At 38.5% G+C, this 21,031-nt stretch overlaps 1 protein-coding gene across 1 annotated transcript in view; it reads right to left on the bottom strand.

The window, feature by feature from the left end:
* Positions 1 to 21,031, bottom strand: part of LOC128382244 (E3 ubiquitin-protein ligase HECW1) — a 67,072-nt gene that overhangs the window by 32,951 nt on the left and 13,090 nt on the right. The window contains exons 5-8 of the mRNA XM_053342235.1: positions 20,521 to 20,596; positions 15,416 to 15,585; positions 1,612 to 1,754; positions 1,178 to 1,278 (exon numbers count right to left, since the gene is read on the bottom strand). Coding sequence (XP_053198210.1) covers positions 1,178 to 1,278; positions 1,612 to 1,754; positions 15,416 to 15,585; positions 20,521 to 20,596 — 490 coding nt within the window. The remainder of the gene's footprint in view (positions 1 to 1,177; positions 1,279 to 1,611; positions 1,755 to 15,415; positions 15,586 to 20,520; positions 20,597 to 21,031) is intronic.

Here is a 21,031-nt window from a genome sequence, read left to right as displayed (position 1 = left end):
ATAATCCTGCACTCCGGGGGGATTTTCAGCGTCTTTCCAAAATGAAAAACACGAGTCAGGGAATGGATACGAGACAATCACATTGTCAAGGAGCTGCTTTGAGTGTTCCTTCATCTTCACGGTGGAGGTTCTGCTCTCGTATTTCTCATCAAAAGTTGGACATTCCAGATACAGTTATATTTAACCAGATACAGGTTGTCATGGAAATTTACAGATGATTTCACAGAGGGGGAGTTGTGTGTTTCTGAGTTGTATTACAGTAACCAGTTCATATTTGAAATGGGGATCCCTCAACCACAATCATCTCATATTCGTCACCCGAACAGGTAGTTTTAATTAATTCACTGTATCTCTAGGGAGGTTCCTTTCAGTCCCTGCTGAGAATTAAGAGGTGGAGGCTGAATCCTTATCTGAACTTTCCCTCTCTGCCTCTGTATAATGACAAGTGTAAGTTACAATGACTGAGTCCCACAGCTCAGCTCAGTGATGATACCTGTATGGAACATTATCTCACGGGAAGCAGAGAGCACAAAGTCTAACATAATATAACCTTAAGATAATAACATAAGGGTGTAATTTTCCATTACACAGATGTTTTTTATACTATATGCTATTGAACCTTCTGTCCTCACACAGGTGATTTTCTATCTAACTCTCCTGTCCTGGGGTCAATTTTGACCCAGGAGGACAACAGGCATTAACTCAAAAATGAGGTATAACTTCATTTAAATGAGGCCTATTGACCATCATTTCCAAAAATCTGTGTAGAACCTAAGTTAGAATGAAGTTGGCTAAAAAGGTCTAACACAGAATTGGGTGATAAAACAACAAGAGGGTTAAATAATAATGTGTCTTTTAAAACTTACTGGGTTCACCAGTGATGATTTAGGTCCTGTTCATGGGGTGGATACTTATGCAAACATTCATTTTACATTTGTTTTCACTTTCATATTAAAAGATACCATATAGGCACTGTACTTGCACAACTAATACCAAATGAAATATATATTTTGGATATTTCCATTCCCAGAGCTTCAAAGCAGTTTTTCCCTGCTGAGAGAGATTACTTGAAAGTACGATTTTACAGCCTGTAAATATCAGCAGCTTTCTTTAAGGCTAAATGCAGGATGGAGAGAATATGTGTCCAGGCTGCTAGAAGGAGAGATGTGTTAAATACCTGGGTGAATAGAGGAGGCCAGCTCAAAGCGGAACTGCAGCTGCCCACAGACGTGATCTGTAGGCAACCTACGACCCAGAGTGTAACTCACTACCCGATCCCTGCGGAGAAGAAGAAGAAGACAGTGACAGACAGAGTAGAATAGAAGTCATTGCAATATTTATTTTGACCAGCATGAACAGGATATGTACAGATAGCTAATGAAATCATACTTCAATCCAGATGATCGCTTGAGATTCAAACAACCACCCACATGGTTTATCTTATCGACTGCCAGTGTGGGATTGTGTATGTGGGAAATGCTTCCACACCTCTACAGACCTGAATCATCCAGCACTAGAGTAATATTTGGACTGATGACGAACACAGTCCCACTGCACTCAACTTCAAACAACCCAAATATTGCATGAGTGTGTACAGCGTGTGTGTTTTACCCAATGGCGTGTTTTTCTAGCAGCCTCTGGACGGGGACCGAGAGCTTCCCCAAGAAGCGCTTGATGATCGGCCGGCTCTTGGCAAACTTATCCTTCACCTCGATCTCCAGCACATCAGTGGGCAGAGACACAAAGTTAAACCTCTGGAGAAACAGAGAAACACAGATAAGTCAGTGTAGTTGGATTGGGATGATGCTTGATATTTGCATATGTGCTACAGTTAGCTCACATCTGTTTGCCAGTTAATTGGGCTCAAATAGCTTTCAACAGCAGACTAGGAGGACATTAAATACTAAATAGTTTGGGGCAACCCTATCTTGTAGCGATCGAAATGTAGCTCAACAAGAATACATTTAGATTTACAACCAAGACAAAGTGTTTGTACTGACTGCGACAGGAAAATGTTCAGTCAACGTTTGACAATCTAATCTCAGTTTAATGTATAGGTTGGTTAAATATTGGACAGGACTAAGAGTCTATAGAAAAGCTAACAGCTCTGTGAGTGTGCTTTGATTTAAATGCTAAGATTGACTAATTAGCTTGGAACGCAAAGTACACGGGAGGTCAATAAGCGTATCATTAGTTTTGCAGGTATTTAGTCGGAAGTAGCGTTTAAAATTATGGAGGAAAAGCCTCACAGATATCACCACTGTACATTATTCGTAGTATAATCTATATCTCAGACTCTACAATGATGCCTGCCTTGTTTTTAAAATTGCACATACAATCACTGTAGCAACATGTTGGACAGTGCTGTGTGTACGACTGATTTGATGAGACTGTAATGAGAAAAAACTACTAATAAACAGGATATTACTACAACTTTCAGATTGTTGATGCACCATCAATGATTGGTGAGGTTTATTCAACTTTCCAAGTCGGAAATCTGACTTCAGAGGGCATAACTAGGAAATCGGAAATTCCGACTTTCGAGTACAAATGGAACGCAACATTAGCTCCCTCAAGAGTGCTTGGCTCCTAACTAGTATTGATGTAATGAAGTATGGTCATACCTTAAACTCAGATTTATGGTTAGAACAGAGAAAGGTCTTTCCTGCAATGTGTGTAGACTTTTAATATCCTAAAAAAGTAATTTAAAAAGCTAACACCAAGGGATGTATTTTGTTAGAGCAGGGTTAGCTTAGGGCTAGCATAAATATGCATGTCATTTCATGGTAAATCTGCCTATTAAATTTACTCATGAAGAATCCAAAATAGAAAGTATTCACCATGTGGGCTGAATGAATGTGCTCAGTCAGTCTCAAGGCAATCTACTCATGGGATTATCAGATTCAACATTATGCAGCCTTGCACACAGTAATACCACTAAACACAAAACCCTGCAGTAAATTCCATCTTTGTGCGATTTCTAATGTTCTGTTTTTGTTGATAGTGTTTCACGAAGAATAAGCATGTTCATCTCTTTTTAAATCTGTTTGGGTTTGAAAGGCTCCATCTACTAATACTCAGCTGCCAACACGTGGTCTCCTTTACTCAAGCTACAGCGTTATGATGGATTAAGATATCTTTCCAGAGCTTATATTAGGGTTTATTCTTCTTTCTCCAAGTCAATTAGAGATGTGTGTAGTTTTAGTTTTGATGAAATAAGTAATCTCCTACTCAAACTCATCACCCCCCCTTCCGCCACCTCATCTCTCTCAGCAGGGGTCTGATCGCAGTCCAAGCTTCTTAAGAGTTACTTTAGTGTCTAGGACTTTAACTGTCCAAATCCCTCCAGCGCCTTTCCCCCCCACTCTTTCCAAAAACAAAATTCAGAGGGAGACAGTTAATTCAGCTTAAAGCTCTTTGAGACGTGGTTTTACTTTTCTGCTATCAAAAATGTTGTAAATGCTTAAATGGATATTGGCTCAAATTACTGTATGAGCTATTAGCAGCTATAATCCCAGAATATCCACAGTGATGCTGCCCTTGAAACACGAGGAGCCAAAAAAACAGAAAACAGCTGCGAACATCAGGATATATTTACCAAGATCTCAAAGCTCAGACAGGTATGAATACACAAGGAACTCATCATAGAAGACACAGCTGAGTGGGATGGGCAGTGGAAAGGAGGGAAACATAAGGATTGGTTAACAATGAAAACAACAAAGGTGTAGAAGGCAACAAACAGGGAAAGGCTAATGAGACTAAATAGTGAACAGGTGTGCAGGGGTAAACAGTCTGAGGAGGACATGGGCAACACATGAGGAACACAAGAGCTTACAAACTGTCAGGAATAAAACCAAAGTAAGGGCGCTTTCACACCAACAGCAGTTGCTGCGCACTAAACAGTCCATTCAGACCCAATGCTCTTAGTACAGTTCGTTTTCGTTGGTGTGAAAGCATCAATCGCACTCAAGTTTGCACTAAATCAAGCGGACAGAAACCTCCAAAACAAGGTGGTCTTGGTCCGCTTAACTCCAAACCAAATTCCGACCTACTGGAAGATGAGGGAACGTCAATCAGACCAATCTTGATTTGTTTGTAGGTGTGAACGTGGACCACACCTGTATGCTACATACAGGTGTATGTAGCCTGTATGCTACATAGTAACTATTTTACTGCCTGGTGCGGACCAAATAATCAAACTAGTGGTGTGAAAGCACCCTAAGGCTAAGATTAAGCTAAAGAAGCCAAGACACCTGGAATTTATGCACTCCTTTTCTTGATTAAGACTACCCATCATTCATCCAACATTATACTGTATTTCTACCTACATCAGACCACATGCCAAAAAACTGGGTGTTATATTCGACAGTGATCTAAACTTCAATAAACAGGTACATTTCGTTGACATGTCCAGCTTTTTCCAACTCAGAACCATCTCCCAAATCAGACATTTCCTCTCACCCTCCGACCTAGAAAGAGTACTAGACTGGACTATTTTAACTCATTTTTCCATTTACAATTTACCATTTCTTATCCAGAACAGACTGGTTACTAAAAATGAGACCACATCACCCCCGACTTTGCATCCTTACAATGGCTCCCCATTCATTACAGGATAACATTCAAAATTCTACTAATTATTTACAAATCCCTCCATGGTCTCACTCCTATATATATTTCAGAACTTCTCGCCCTTTAAAACACCAGCAGACCCCTCAGATCCTCCCACCTCAGCATGTTGGGACTTGGCAGTGCCCTGCTCATGAAAATAAAAAGGCTTGGGGTCTTTTCTGTAGCGGCCCCTCAGCTGTCTGCTCATACTTTTAAAATGCATATAAAGACTCATTTTTATTCTCTTTTCTCTTTTAACCAACACATACTGTTCATATTCAGACTCTTCACAGTTCCCCCTCAAAATTCTCCACCAAATTTCTGCACAACAAATCATTCATGAATACGTCATCAGTCACAGACTATAAGTGAGATGAATCCTTAATGAAGCTTTCAGAAAGCTGAGAGACTTTATTATTCAGTTTTTACAATTCTTATTTATGGAGAAAAAACATGAACTATATTAAATGCGATGAATGCAACAGTATGTTTTTGGATTTTTGAACAAATATAGTAGAGTGTATTTACTGCTTTTAAATGAAAAAATGGGTGAAATTTGACCCTGAACAGTATGTGAGTGTTTAATCTGTTTTACTTGTTATCTGATTTCTTTGAGATTTAAATTTGTGCTTAAATTTTGTTGTTTTAATTTTGATCTCTTCATGCTTGTAAATGCTTCTGCACTTTGATGTTAAGTCTGTTTGCTTTTTAAAGTGCTACATAAATAATATATTTACATAAGATGCGAGTTAATAGAAAATATTTCCCTTGATATCACATATAGATTTCCAGCATAATAGGTGAAGTATTTTTATGTGGCATTAAAGGAACAATAGCACTAATGTGTGCATTTGATTGCATTCATGCTTAATCCATCCAGTTATGAACTGGGTGATTTCAACTTTTTTTAATGTTTTATGAGTATTTGGATTCAATCAACTAATCATTGTGTATATACAACATATGAAAAGTGTGAATCCTTTACCTCTGTTCATGTTATGTACACATCCCTGTTTGACTTTGGGAGGCCTACTGAGCTCTGTTAAATGATTTGGAGCTGGAACAAAGTCTGAATACTAATAATGTTTATGCATGGAATTCATTTTCACAACTACAAAGTGATTCAGACCAACAAAAATGGTTCTCCACATATTGGCTCTGGTTTCAGAAAGAATTTGTGAAAACATAACGAATCATAAATAACTACACTGTACAAACCACACCATAAATATATTCCCATGTACAATTCTAATAAAAGCTTTAAACTGTTTCTTGTTTGCCAAAGCCAGCTGGCCTAATAAACATGGTTTAACCCTTTGCATTATTTCCATTAGCTTAAATGTGTCTCTATGCTGTCACATCTACTGTTTTACCAACCTTCACCTTAAGTGCACAAGCAGCTCCTCAACACTTTTTTGGTTAGTGATTCTACACCTATCCATGTAACAGAACTCCATGCTTGATGTGGTGAGAATGAATGTTACTCTGTACATATTTTATTGTACATAACATTCGGAGCATAGAGCTGTGAGAACCTTTATGAATGGTATTTTTATAGCATCATAAATGTGTAAACATGTGAGTGTGGTGCTTTAGGGAACCTGTCTGAAGCAGTTCTTTACGGCACCCGACAGGGCTCCGCTGGGGTACAGAACAAGCCCCAAGCAGACTCAGGGTGTTTCTATGATGTGAGATTTATTACTCTAATAGCTATCCTGTCTTGTTGGGTTTAACGGCATCAGATAATATTTTCCTTGTAAAGTATTTTTTTATTTATCGTGTGTATTCCCAGGGGTTAGAAAACACATGCATTGTTACTTTCTGTAACAAATGTTGAGGTAACCCCCGATGACATCATTATGACATCATTAGAGTTACTTTCACAGACTTGACAAACGTCTTCCACATAGGACATTGTGTTTTCACAGGCTGGAATTTAACTGAGTAGAAACATGACCAATAAACTAATCGAGTGTTTTTAACTTCTGTGTGTGTGTGTGTGTGTGCGCGTTCCACTGTCTGTATTTGGTTACCCTGATGTGGCCGACTGTAAATATGTGTTGAATGGGTTTGTGATATTTAATTTTCAATTTTGCTCAGAGCAGAGAAAAAAAAACATAAAAAGAAAACAGATATGGAGGAAAACGGGGGAAAGAGAGGACGAAGAAAAATGAGCGACGGAGCACATTGAAATACTTTTTTTTTTTTTTTTAAATGCATCTGGTTGCATTGGGATGAAATGAAATGCGGTGACATTGTGGCGGCTGAGAAGGTGGAGAGAAATGAGGAAGAGGGGAAGGGAAGAAAGGCTGGGCTGGGGAAATCAGTGTGCAGGGTGATAAAGGAGGAGGATGAAAAGGAGTCAGACTGAATAATTTACAAGATGAGCCAGAAGGGAGCCGACAGAGCAAAAGTGTGTGTTTGTGTGTGTGTGTGTATGTGCAGGGGTGCGGGACAAACTCAATAAACGAGAGAGAGGAGGGTGAGGGTGAGGAGGAGGAGGAGGAGGAGGAGGAGAGAGTGTGTGTTGTTGCAGCAGACGTGTTCATCTGTAGAAAGAGCAGTGAAATGAAGCTGTAGCGGAGAGAGACGTGAGAGGATAGGAGGAATAAGAGGAAGGGAGGAAAAAGAAGAGAAAAGAATGGCATGAGGGAAGCTGAGAGACATTTTAAAGAAGAAAAAAAAAAGCTCTTTGATTCATGAAAGTGAAGAATAAGACGCGCTAATTTAAGAGCAGCTCTCAATAGATCACACAATTCATCATATGTGTGCTCAAACAGGAGGGAAAAAGACCATGCATTATTTAAAGGGGTATTCCACCAATATACTTGTACATAAAGTAGAGAAACTTACAAGAGACAGCGATGTCCTGACTTTAAGTTCCTGGTATGGGTCAACCTGTGTGTTTGGGGGTGGGAGGGGTGGTACTGGACACATTTCACTGACCATCTGTATCACTGTCACATGTTTTAAAAGTTCCACCATCACAGCTTGATGCTTAAGTCTACAGAGTGGCTGTCACTGCCACAACTAACAAGTATGACTTTAATATGAGATTATATAGAGTGTTATATATATAATTTAACTCTTACATACAGTACTGTTCAAATTGACCCATTTTTACATTTGACAGCTGTAAAAAAACACCCTATACATATTTATTTTAGCTGGACTTTTCCTAATGTGACCCTCAGTTTACAAAAATGGAAATGTACCTGTCTTTATTTAAAAAATGTAAAAGTCAGCAATCAAATATGTTGTAATCATCATAATCTATAAAATGTTCACCTGGATCATAAAATAGTGATTGTGAATGCCTTTATCATACAGAAGGATTAAAGGGTACACATAAATCGATATGATACACTGGTATGTACGCTTAGTTTTTTTTATGGGCTGCATGCTTTTATGATGGTTACATACTTGTATTGAGTTTCTTGTGGGTACAGTGTACCATCTCATTAAAATTACAACTATATGGATATAAGGCCAATACAGCTGGAAAAAATCAAGAAAAAAATATTTTTAGTGTTACAGCTTTGTGTCCTTTACCTCTATTCCTTCCTGGCCTGACATTACAGGAAGCATGACACATTGATGTCAGTATCACTGAGTGAGAGAGAGAGAAAGTATGAAGATCACTTCAGAGTACATGATTCTTCAGTCAGGATCACAGCTACAGCAGCTGGCTTCTCTATTATTAAGCACTACATGTATAGCGGGCTCAGTTCTTTGGGACACAATGACATAATTACAGCACTACTGTAATGAACTGTAAGCTGGGGATGTTCAGAAAAATGATTTGATCTTTTACATGCAAAAAAGTAGATAACGGAAGCAGGACACACTCTCCAATCAGCAGTGTGAGCTAAAGTGTGACACATGACACAGGCCCTCCCTCCATGTGGCAGCTATTGATCTTTATACAGTAGTAAAGGTCATTTTCAATGGGAGGTGCACTTGATTTTATATTCATGTCACATCTACAATGCATGTATGAAAAGGTGAACATGTAGAGCTTTATCAGGCCAAAAAGGAAGAGTGTCATTAAGGGGGCCAAACAATTTTGAGATATGGGTCATGGGCAATTTTCCCACCACTATTTTAGATTTAATATTATATTTCAACATTTTGTTTATAAAAACAGTGTTTGTAGATAATCATCTTTGTGACTAAGGGTGTTGATAGCTTTGGTCTGAATCAGTGGATAAGTCAGTATACTTGCATTTTCCCCACAGAATCATCCATAAAATATGGATGTAGTGAGTTTCCTGTACTTTTAACTATTTGTTGGCGTGTGACTGTGGGCTACCAAGCATTTCCTGTGTAGGATCCTCAGAAATTAAAAGGACTTACACACATACGGTGAACCCATATGGGTGTTTTCACTTATTCTGCCTGATTACTCTTTCTCACAACAGTGTGGTTGTTTAAAACCTGTTTTTTCCTCTGACCTCCTGTGAGCAGTAGACTCTGGACCACAGACTGCATATAAAGATGGACGTAGTGAAGTGTGACGTCACCCGCTGGTTTCATTGGAGCCGGTTTGAAGCCCAGAGTTGCATCTTATGTTTGGCATCATCTTTTCCGTTCAGAGCCAGGACCTTCCAAATAAAGACTGCAGGGTGTCGGCTTTTTATGTTCTAGAAACATATTCCACTATCTCAGACCTAAGCTAACACTAGCTTACTGGGAGCACAGAATACTGCACATTTTATTAATTTAATCTCGTATCATAACCAAGAAATTTTAAACTCAGTGTGAGTCACTGAGACTGGGAGAGCAGCTGGTGAGCCAACTGTCAATCAACACCAAAGCTACTATAAGTCTTCAGATCTTATCAATGAAGCAATCATTTCTAACATGACCATCAGCACATTCATTAGAGGGTCTGTATTTAGTAATGGAGACCATGATGACTCACTAAAAATGTTGATTAACTTGGTATTTCTAGAGAGAAGGTGCATTTTGAAAGGGAATCAGTTGGAGCATCTAGTGGCTGTTGGTGGAACTACACATGATTTTACTTCAGCGTTGGTTTCAGGCTGGAGATGTTGTAACTGCTGCCTGGTTTTTATTTCCTTTCACCCTTAAAATTCAAGCAAACCAAAATGCACAGTAAAAGCCACATGAGAACATTCACTCCTCTGGTCAGATATGTCGGGGGGCGGGAATGAGAATATATACTGTACATATTGGCCCAAATATCAAGAAGGCATACTACACTAGCACCAGTAGAATTTGTTTGTAATTAAAATTTAGACTAAACTGTCTTGATGTGTTTTTTCTAGTTCAGTTCAGATCTGCCCAAACTGAACATACCAAAAAAAAACCATTGGTCTCATTCAACTGGACAAATCCCCAAATGTCATAATAGTTTCTGGACATTTCATTGTCTGGGTTATATTGTGGGGTAAGGATTGAGCACTTTACTTAATAGCAGTGCAAGATATAGTTACACATCATGTAAGCCTATTCATTCAAATACTTTCAAGGTTCAAGTTATTCCCATTTGATTTGAAAGATAAAATTACATTACTCAGATGAAATTCGAGCATCCACTGATTAATTATTTTTAACCTCTTTGAACCTTTGCTAACATTCAATCTCCATTCGTACTGTAGGTCATCCATTGCAACTCTACAGGCTTTTCTTGCAGAACCAATTTCCAAAATGTTCATTTTCACAGAAAAATCCAATTGCAAACATGACCATTAGGCCAGTGTATTGTCCCCTGAGGGGACGAAGCATACTGAATTTAAGAAGTAAAAGACACTAAAAAAATGTATATGGTTTCTGGACACAAAGCTTTTAAAGTCTAGACATGAAGTCGATAGAAGCTCGATTAACAAACTGCAGCTAATTTCATTTGGACATGCATGACAATTTCTCTCTGAGGCCTGTACCTCACTATTGGACTGGATCAATATTTGAGATTACCTCATTAATTAAAGTTTAAATCAAATGTACAGATGATTCCATGTCCAAAGTCCTACAACAACTTTTAGACTGGTCAAGAGTAAAATTCTGTGGATCATCAATAAACAATGAATCAATCCATATCATATCAAATATCCTACATCATATCATCACTATTTATAGAACATATTTTCATAAAGTATTCTACTCCATTAAAGGTACCTTCCAGGATGGTATATGTACACAGTATGAATAGTATGCTCACTGAGCCAGCATGCTATGGACACCCATTAGAGTGATATTGTGCATTACAGCCAAGCAAGCTGAGCTCCACTCAACATGGAAGCTGTTTGATTTAATGCAGTGTCTCTCTTGGCAGCATCCACTCAACTCTAAGCCACTTTCTTTTTCCAGAGTATAGAGTCTCCCGAGGGACAAAATAAAAAGTAGAGACTGTGCGGGGGATAGCTAACTGTAGAACATTCTGAGACATGCAAGCACACAGCTCAAGATAATGCAAAAAGTGTGTTTTAATGTTCGAACCTATCCATTGTATCAGTCTCATCAGTCATAAGTCTCTCCAATTTCTTGATCTCCACCAAGAACTGTTCAAATAGAGACATTTATAATGTATTGAACAATCTTTCTCAAGAATAACTCACTCTACTGTAATTCCATGAAAGTAACCTGATAGATTAACTGTAGCAGACCCAGAGAAAACACTCTTCATCAGCCAAAGTAAAGATGGCTTACTGGAGCCAATGTCCAATGGATATAAATATGGGTCATTTGAGCTCACCACACACAACTGCAATAGTCATCTTCACATAGGTTTTGACAACTCCGTGATTCATACAAATAATAGTCGTGCATCTCTAGCAATGAGCGAAACAACTTTTATGCTTGCTTTCAGGCCATCGGTGAACATCAAGCAAAAACAGCTGAAGCACAGGTTAATTAATGGATGGGTGTGGTGCACCTTTCATACCTATCACCCTTTTCTGAGCATGATGTTAGTGTCCACAATGATATTCAATCTGTCCCTAGCTCAGTCTGTCATACCTACATGCTTCAGGAAGTCCACCATTATTCCTGTGCCCAAGAAAATAAGGCCAGACAATGCAAGGCCTGAATGTCTACCTACTACTCAGTGGTGATAAAGTATTTTGAGTGGCTAGTCATGGATTACATCTGCTCCTCAATACCCAGCACACTGGGCCCACTACAGTTTGCCTATAGTCCGAACCGATTAATGGAAGATACCATAGCACACATCCTTCACACCACCCTATCTCAACTGGACATGAAAGGGTGTAATGTGGACTAGTGGACTTTGGAAAGAAGCAGGGAAGAACGACACCCCCCTTAATATCAACATCCTTGGTGGAAAGAGCAGACAGCTTCAAGTACCTTGGTGTCCATCACTGTGAGCCTGACCTCGGCACTGTATACTTAATCAGTGGTGGGAAAGGCTTGAGGAAATTCCAGATATCCCCTTAAATACTGCAGAATTTCTACTCCAGCACTATCAAGGGTGTCCTGACAGGGAACATCACCACCTAGCATGGAAACAGCACCCAACAGGACAGCAAGGTCCTGGAACGAGTGGTTCTTGGGGCTGAATATACAATAGGCTTGGTCCAGTCTAAAGAATACGTACACCAGGCACTGCTAGAATAAGGCTAGGAGAATCATTAAGAATCCCAACCACCCAGATAATGGCCTTTTCTCTCTGCTGCGGTTTGGAAGAAGGTATCGGATATACCAGGCCAGCACTGACAAGCTCAGGAAGAGATTCAAGCCTCAGGCCACTAGGATCCTAAATGAGGTCACTTCCTAAGACTGCCCCCCTTCTATTCCTATAATATTTAAACTCTTTTTGATGCACAAATTTAATGGACTGGTGGGATTACATTCCACTGTGATTGTATCTTATATGGGAGCATGTGACAAATAAACTTGATTTATTGGTTTTCATTCAAAGAAAGCTTTGTCTGTGGCTTTTCAACCTGATGATGCACTTAAGCAAAAACACAGTATTCCTCTGATGTTATTATCTAACATAATAACAATCTAAATATGATGACAGTTTTAATTCCACCATGATCATCTCACTGTTTAAAGTATTTTTTTTTAAACACAATAGTTTAGTATAATACCTATGTTGTCCCTAATAATCTGTCATAAGGTTTCTTAATAAGACATACATCTCATCAGGAGCATTTGGAACAAACCATTTTAAAACAAGGTTTTTGATGACATGGATATTATTATCCACATTAGCTATGAAAGTTAGAATATGAAAATAACTGGTCTTTTCTTTCTGATTTGTTCTAATAGAGCACACTGAAGGCTACTCACAGGCATAAATGATAGCAGCACTCAATGACACTGATTATGATGTAGTAGCAAATCTGGAACACTGTATTAGTGTACATGGCAGGGGCTGACATTAGTGATATTACTCACCTTAAATGTTCCACTTATGACATTGCGCCGGAAACTATGAACCCTTAGTTATAAGTAGAAAGATCATTAAGGAATGGTGGAAATAAACCTCAATGGTTGGAATCAAGTGGTACTGACACAGTAGTGTAGGACATTATAATAAATGGAATGAGATCATTGTAACAATAATTCCTACAGGAAAGCTGACCACGTTTTCAACTAAAATCAGAAGGAAACTGATTTTAGTTATTATTTATTACATTTTTAAACTAGTCTGCTTCTTCAGGTCTAGGTTAATGAGGTTTGATGGACAGTGTGCAGGTAACATGAACAAAGTCCACAACTGTCATCAGATTTAGATTGAGCCCTGCTAAATATACTGTCAATTATTATTATATTAATTCATTTTCTTATCTAGAGGGTCAAAGAGGAGCTGGAGCCAGTTTCAGAGGCCAGTCAATCAATTAAATATTCTATGTATTTAGTGATTCCTGTGGTCTTCCTACAGTAGGTTATTATATTTAAAACCCTTTGGTCATGCCTTGAATCTAACATGTCTACAGCTGGATTGATCTGGCAATGAACTTTCCAGAAACAGATAGGTTTTCCAAGAAAAAGTCCTAAATGAGAAAATCAATTGGCTGATCTTGTTTTCCACAAAGCAAACATGATTTCCATGGATTAGATTGATCCTCTTACTCCACTGCTGAAACCTAAGGAGCACCCACTCATCCCTCTTTTGTGCAGCTTGTCTGTTGTTCTGGGTTTATGTAAAGAATTTAAGAATTTTATTAATCTTTTCTCCTCTAAAACATACGTTAAGTAACGATCCAATATTGATACAAATGATCTTTGATTACTAGATTGAAAGAGAAGCTATTATTTACTCTATATCTGAAATGGACAAATTACCTTATTATTGTATTAATCCAAAGTCAATGACCTGTATGTGTCTGCAGACAGTATCTTCAGTTATGCTCCATATTTGTTGGTTATTAGTAGGATAAAAATTAATGTCAAGTCTCAACCATTTAAATCTTCCTCAACACATATTTTTGGCATAATGTAATCCAGAAATGTAGCTTCTTCTCTCAAGTTAAACCCAGACAGTGTTTGAGTGAATCCAGCTTCAGTAGCTGTGGTAATGCTATGTAAGCAGGAACAATGAAGTGAGAAAAAGCCAGAATTTCTAATGACAACTGGATTCTGGAAAGTTAGCCAGTTGTATTACTGCAGAACAGAGTTACATGAGCACTGAATGTTAAAGCTTGAGTGTTGGGGCTTTAGTCTCCCCCTTCTTACATCAAGACTCCACCGTCTACTCCGTCACCACTGCGGTGTCTGGAAAAAGGTGGATAATTATTTTGAGTGGCACACAATGATTTGTTTCCCCATTTGGTCCACTGACATTTGGAAAGTCTAGAGGAACCGCACAATTAAATGATTTTATATCCATTTCAGTTAGAAGGTTAACCAGAAGTTAGCCACTGGGCGCATTCAAACAGTCAGAGGGATTTAAACACTCTGTATACCAGAGTTAATATAGTTTTGAAATTTTCATTAGTTTGTATTTTTTATGTAGTTTTTCAGTTTTTTGTTTAAATTTCAAGTGAATCAACAAGTGAATAAGTAGTTTTAGTTTAGTTTTAGTCTTAGTTTTTCACGTATTAGGAAGAAAGCATTGATTTGTTGAAGCTGAAACGAATGAAAGCTGACACCTGGGTAAAGGTTTGCTGTCTCCCACTTCTTTGTGAAAGCTTCAAAGGTGGATTTTCAAAATAGTGGGATTTTTCCCTTTTAATCCTACAAATGTTCCCATCACTCTTCATCACCAAACTTTTAATTGTATCTACTACGAGGTCTTAGACTAACATATCACAAAGGATAACATGCCTGAATTGTAACTAACAATGTCACAAAATCCAGTGTTCAACATCAAGAAAAAAGACAAACTAAATCAAAATCAGGTGCCAAAAACCAACAGTGTGTGGGTCTGTGAAACACAAAACGCTGCAGGAGTCCTGCTTTCAAGCTCCTTTCACAGACAACAGAACACATGCACATATATTTCTGCCATCCAGTTTCCATCCAATTGAGAATGATTAAGAAACCATCACTTTTTGGTCTTCGTTCAAAGTGCAGTTATTCATTTCCACTTGTTCTGTAACAGCAGGACACTCTAAGCCAAAGTCTGTGAGGCTTTTAGTTGGTTTACAGAAGACTGCACTTGGAAAGAATGATGAAGAACACAGGCGACACAGGAAGCAATATGGATACAGATAATGAAGTTTGAATAATTTACGTTCCTAAATATAGCACGAGGGTGGCTAAATACACACGAGAAAGATAAAGTGTTCCTCTATGTGTGTGTGTGTGTGTGTGTGTGTGTGTGTGTGTGTGTGTGTGTGTGTGTGTGTGTGTGTGTGTGTGTGTGTACCTCCATGTTCCATTGTGGGTTGACTGTGTTGCAGACCACGCTGGAGCGTTTCTCCTGGCCGTGGTGCTGCAGCGAGGGGAAGATGCTGTGTTTTCCAGGCTGAATGGAGAGCTTCAGATACGGGTCTGGATTGAAGAACATCCCCTTCTTCAAACCAACTGCCTGGAGGTCTGAAGAAAAGAAGGAATGGTGTCATGTGAAATAAGGATGACCTCTCTTGAAGATGAGAAAAGTGGTCACAGAAACCACTGACATTTCTGACAAAGTAAATGATTGTATCATCAGCAAAAAAACAAGTTTTACTTCAGAGTTAATGCAATTAAAAAAGGCCTGTAGCTACCATATAGTTGAATTGTTTTAAGATTCAATTAATTTAGAGTCAATATATTAAAATGTAACCCAAATTCTGACTAAAAAACAAAACAAGAACGTAGTATTCCTCTACAATAAGTTTATTCTAAGTTTTGGGAAACAGGGTAACACTTTTCTGGACGTCTCCATTACAAGTTGGAAACAACAACATAATCTGTTCTCCATCTAAATAAAACTTCTAGAAAATATGATTAAGCAGCTATGATAAAAATTGTAACTATAAAAATCTTTTAGGGAAGGGGGTTAAGTGGTTGTTTGAGCTCATGATCTCAGTAAGCCTGTAGCAGAGAAGATCATCGGGGTCTAACTCCCCTCCCTTCATGACATCTATGAGGACAGATGCATTGTGAAGGACTGTCACCATCCAGCTCATGGACTGTTTGACCTTATGCCTTCTGGCAACAGATATGGCCCCATTAAAGCAAAGACAGTCAGAATGTGCAACAGTTTCTTCCCACAAGCCATATGAATTATAAATATCAATTAATCACTGCTGCTTTTATGTCTGTCTTAGTTTAGGATTTTTTTAAATTGTGTGTATGTGTATGACATTGCTTTATTTAATTTAACTTTGGCACAAGGATCCTGAAGCTGGAGAGAAATACTTGTCAGGCTGACAGTCAGTTTTTATAGAAATATTATGGACTTTTATTTATAGAGAAGATTACTGGAAAAATACAGTCATGAGTGACATGAAATGATGACAAAACAGATCTGCTGTTTTGTGTTGCCATAGCAATCCGAGTCAGTGCTACACATAATTGCAAATAAGTAGAATGCAGTGACGAGAAGTGTGCACGGTAGTTGACACTTCTGTAATATTCCTTTATTGAATTTCTTTAACTGTATCAAGGTCATCTTGTCTTTGTTTTTTTGGTCTTTTTGTATGCGTGTGTGTGGGGTGGGGGTCTGAAATTGAATTTCAAGTGGTATGTGCATAATTAAAGTTGTAGAGGCAACCAGAGGAGGATCCTCTCACACGATCCAAGGTAATATGCAAATTTAACTCAAACTCATCACACACACAAGCAGCATTATGCAAAACGCAAGTGAATAAAAATGCAGCCAAATGGCAGCAACCACCTTTCTGCTACAATATAAAATCAGGACTAAACAAAGAAAGAACAATAGAAAGTGGTGAATAAAATATCTCCACTGATTGACAGAAACAGTCCATGATAGTTTGACACTGTGAACAACTAAGAAAAATATCCAAAACATCCTTAATCATGTTTTTAGGGCAATGGAAATATTATATGTTTTAATTAATGTAATAATCCAATAATGATAAGAATTGTTGTGTATTATTAGTATTTATACTCAACTTGTGGAATTCAAATAAAAAAAAAAGATAAATAAATGTTTTCAAATAAAGTGCATTATACCAAAGCTTTTGATTGTGCTTCTTAAATGAAGTTATTAGTTTTAGAAAATAGAAAATAGAAAAAAGAAAAACTTAAACTTACACCATGAACTTAATTTCACATCTAATAACGTTAGAAGAAAACGTCTCAACACATATGAACTCTTTTCTCTGTGTGTATCTCACTGACAGTCCAGTCAGTTTGATTGGCTGATTAGTGTCACGTGAGAAGATTGGCTATGCACAGTGGTCTGTCAGTTTGCGAGGGCCACTCCACTTTTACCGTAATAGCTGGAGAAGCTGCGCTCCTTAAAGTAGAAACGCTCAGACAACAATCCTATCCTCAATATGTAACAATCCTCAATATTTCATCATTTACAGGTCTAGGTCCAGATAGGACGGCGTCTGGTCCTGATCCGGACTGCAGCCCACCTATTACTCTGCCCTGCAATCTTCCAGGATGGGAGGGAGGAGGTTAGCTTGTTACAATCTTCAACCTCACCATTTGATGACACTATATCATATGTTTAAGGTGGTGTTCATGCCAATAACAGCAGTGTTAAAAAGCAGTCTCGTCATTCTTTTCAAACAGACCATTGTGTTGGAACAGAAAGGGTTCTGAAACATTGAGGCCATGCAGAAGACAGAACAAAACTACTATGAACACGATGGAATAAAGGTGTTACACAAAAACCTGTTCCTGACTCTAGAGATATTGGAGAATTCTGCCAAGACCAAATAATTTCTTTGGGTACTGTCATCTGAAAAATTCCAATGAAGGCTTTAACACCCATGTTACCCATGTTACCCCCGTTGTCACTCAGTGCCTATGAGTCAGTTGCCAAAATATCAATACATTTCTTGTATCTCAGGGGTAGGAAGCAAGCAGGTCATTTGACCACATGTGAACCAGATCCCAATTGTAATTTTACTGTAAACTGACAGAGGGCGCTCCCATGAAACGATAGAGGTCTGTAGCCATGCAATTACAGTCTTGCCTGGTCTCGAAGAGTGACATGAGTGGCCAAAACAAAACACTAGACCAAGAGTACCAGGCAAGAAGGGAAACATATGATCTCTTTTCAGAATTTAAAAGGCAAACCAATGTGCTTAGTGTGCCTGGAAACAAAACCAGCCATGAAGGATTTCAATTTGAGTCGCTGTTACAGCACCACACACAAAGACACATGTAACATGTACACTGGTGCTGCCAGAGCTGCTATCATCACTGACCTCAAAACAAACTTTTTACCAAAGCCACAATAACATAGGAGTCCTCTCTCTAGATGTCTTATGCTGTTTCCCTTGAGCTTGCTAAAACATAGAAGCTACTGTCATATGGTGAAATAGTGAAACAGTGTGCAGTAGAGATGGTAACAGCTTTTGGAGATGGCTTAGAGCTTTGAAACAGTCTCTCTGTCCCATCGCACATTGATGCAAAGAACTTCTGACATTCAGAATCGTGAAGGAAAAGCTAAAACAAGTCGTCCATGACTGCATGTACCTCTCCTTGGTGTTGGATGACAGAACTGATGTGAAGGATGTTGGCCAGCTTCTCATTTTCAAAAGAGCAATTGACAGTTATTTTGAAGTTCACGCAAAGGTATTGAGATTGGTGTCTTTGCATGACACTACCAAGGTCAAGAATGATTTCAATGTTGTTTAAAGTGTGCATGGAGGCTTTGACAAGCTTTCATCTGTTATTACAGATGGCGAACTATCAATGCAAGGAAGTGGAACTGGATTTGTTGGGTGTTTCGGGTTAACCAGTGGTCATGTTAACTGGTGACTTTAAGCTGAGTGTGTCATGGTTGTCATGGTGACAGCAGCTGTTGAAAACATTAACAGAACATGTTGGTGTTCTCCTAAAAGGGTTAGGGTTAGGGTTAGGGGGTAGGGTTAGGATTAGGGTTAAATTACCATATGTTCAGCACAGCATATATTAATGTTATAATGTTATATTTATATCATCGGACTGCTCACTTCCATTGTGGCCTTTTTTTAAATTTGCATTGTAGCTTTTTTATTTGCGTTGTGTTGTTTGCATTGCGGTGTCCTTTCTCAGCCACCATATTGGCATGTTTTGGAGCATCTACATCTGTGAGAACAGCGTCTCAACAGTGAAGCACATCAAGTCACAAGAGAAAAAACAGGCTGACAGATGAACCTCCAGCCCATGCAGATTGGATGCACAGAGATTGACTCTGACATTCAGTCTATTGTACGCCAGCAGGAGAGGCCACAAGTATCTCATTAAGACTTTATACTAATCCGCTTGGGTGAGGGTCAACGACTTTTGAGATACTTATTTGAAACATGTCATGGAATAGGGTAGAATAGAAATGTTTTATGTTACTGTTGATGCCCTTAGTGTTAACTTTTGTACTATTATTAAATGATGATTTTTAACACCCCATTGCACTGAGATAATGTTAAATCACTCAGGAATGTGGACATTTTGTTTCTCTTAAGCTCATTAAATGATATTACTAAATTCATTTGAATATGAAAAAAATAAATGTTGGTAATGATTACCAGTACATATTTTGTTCTTTTCATTATTCAGTGATGGGGATACTGTGTCCTACTAGTGGGTGGTCACAATCTGGCCCGAAAATTTTGGGGAAACCTCTTTCATCAAAGTTGCCCATCCATGCTCTAACCAAATGGTAAATGGGAAATAGTAAATGGACTGCATTTGTATGGAGCCTTTCTAGTCTTCCGACCACTCAAAGGGCTTTTTATACTACTACAAGCCACATTCACACACACATTCATGTGCTGATGGCAGACTGCCATGCAAGGTGTCTGCTCATGATGAGAAGCTAATCATTCATACACACATTGGCACACCGATGGTACAGCCTTCTGGAGCAATTTGGGGTTCAGCATCTTACCCAAGAAGACTTTGACATGGAGTAGACTGGAGGAGCAAGGGGATTGAACCACCAATCTTCTGATTAGTGGATGACCCACCCTACCTCCTGACCCACAGCCACCCCCAAATTGATGGTCAGGAGGAATTAAGTAGAACTCTCCACTGTTGATTTCTGTCTTTGTGACGTGAACATGACATTGCCTTATACTGTACTTCAGGCACAAGGCAATTTTTTTGTTCTTAAGGACTAATTACTTCATTTTCTCCTGTAAAAGGCAATGAACACTATGGACTGACACCAGAATCAATTACAACTGAACATCGGCCTTCAGATAAGCTTAGGCTGGCAGTGCTTTGAGCCTATCACTGCTTTTACACAGACAATATTAAAGTGACACTGCTAAATAGAGTTGCAGGTCAAGAGAAGGGTCAGTTGAGGATAGATTGAAGGTACTAAGTGCAGGAGTGAAAAAACAGATGTTGACAGCTTACCTGACAAGGAAAAGTTAATAAGCCTCCTGTTTCCCAGTCCATGGTTGACTTCTGGACTAACCACTGGCTTTAATACCTGAAGACACAGATAGGGACAAGACGATGAATCAAGAACTGAGAAACATGAAAACACACTCAAACCTTCCTTCTCTTCTACACCAGCATCTTCCTTACTTTCCTGTAAGATGAATCTTTAATGATGCCCATAAGGAAAGTGGGTCACTGCAGCCAAATAACAGTATATAATAAATGAATAACCGTACACAAGCAGAGAGAGAATACGGTCGAGTAAAAGTAAGTAACATTTTAAAGGCAAAACTAAATATAGTATGAATACATTTACAAGTATACAGATATAGAGTATAATGTACAAGAATTTCCAGGTTAGTATCAGAGTATCAGATATACAGAAGGACATACTGTATACTGTATGCTTATTGGTCTCTTTAAAAGGATTATATAGTTTAAATGTCAATGTATTGAACAATTAAATGTACACATTATTAACAGT

Source organism: Scomber japonicus, chromosome 21 (assembly GCF_027409825.1).
Source record: "Scomber japonicus isolate fScoJap1 chromosome 21, fScoJap1.pri, whole genome shotgun sequence".
Taxonomy (NCBI): Eukaryota; Metazoa; Chordata; class Actinopteri; order Scombriformes; family Scombridae; genus Scomber; species Scomber japonicus.
This window is presented reverse-complemented; position numbering and strand designations above follow the sequence as displayed.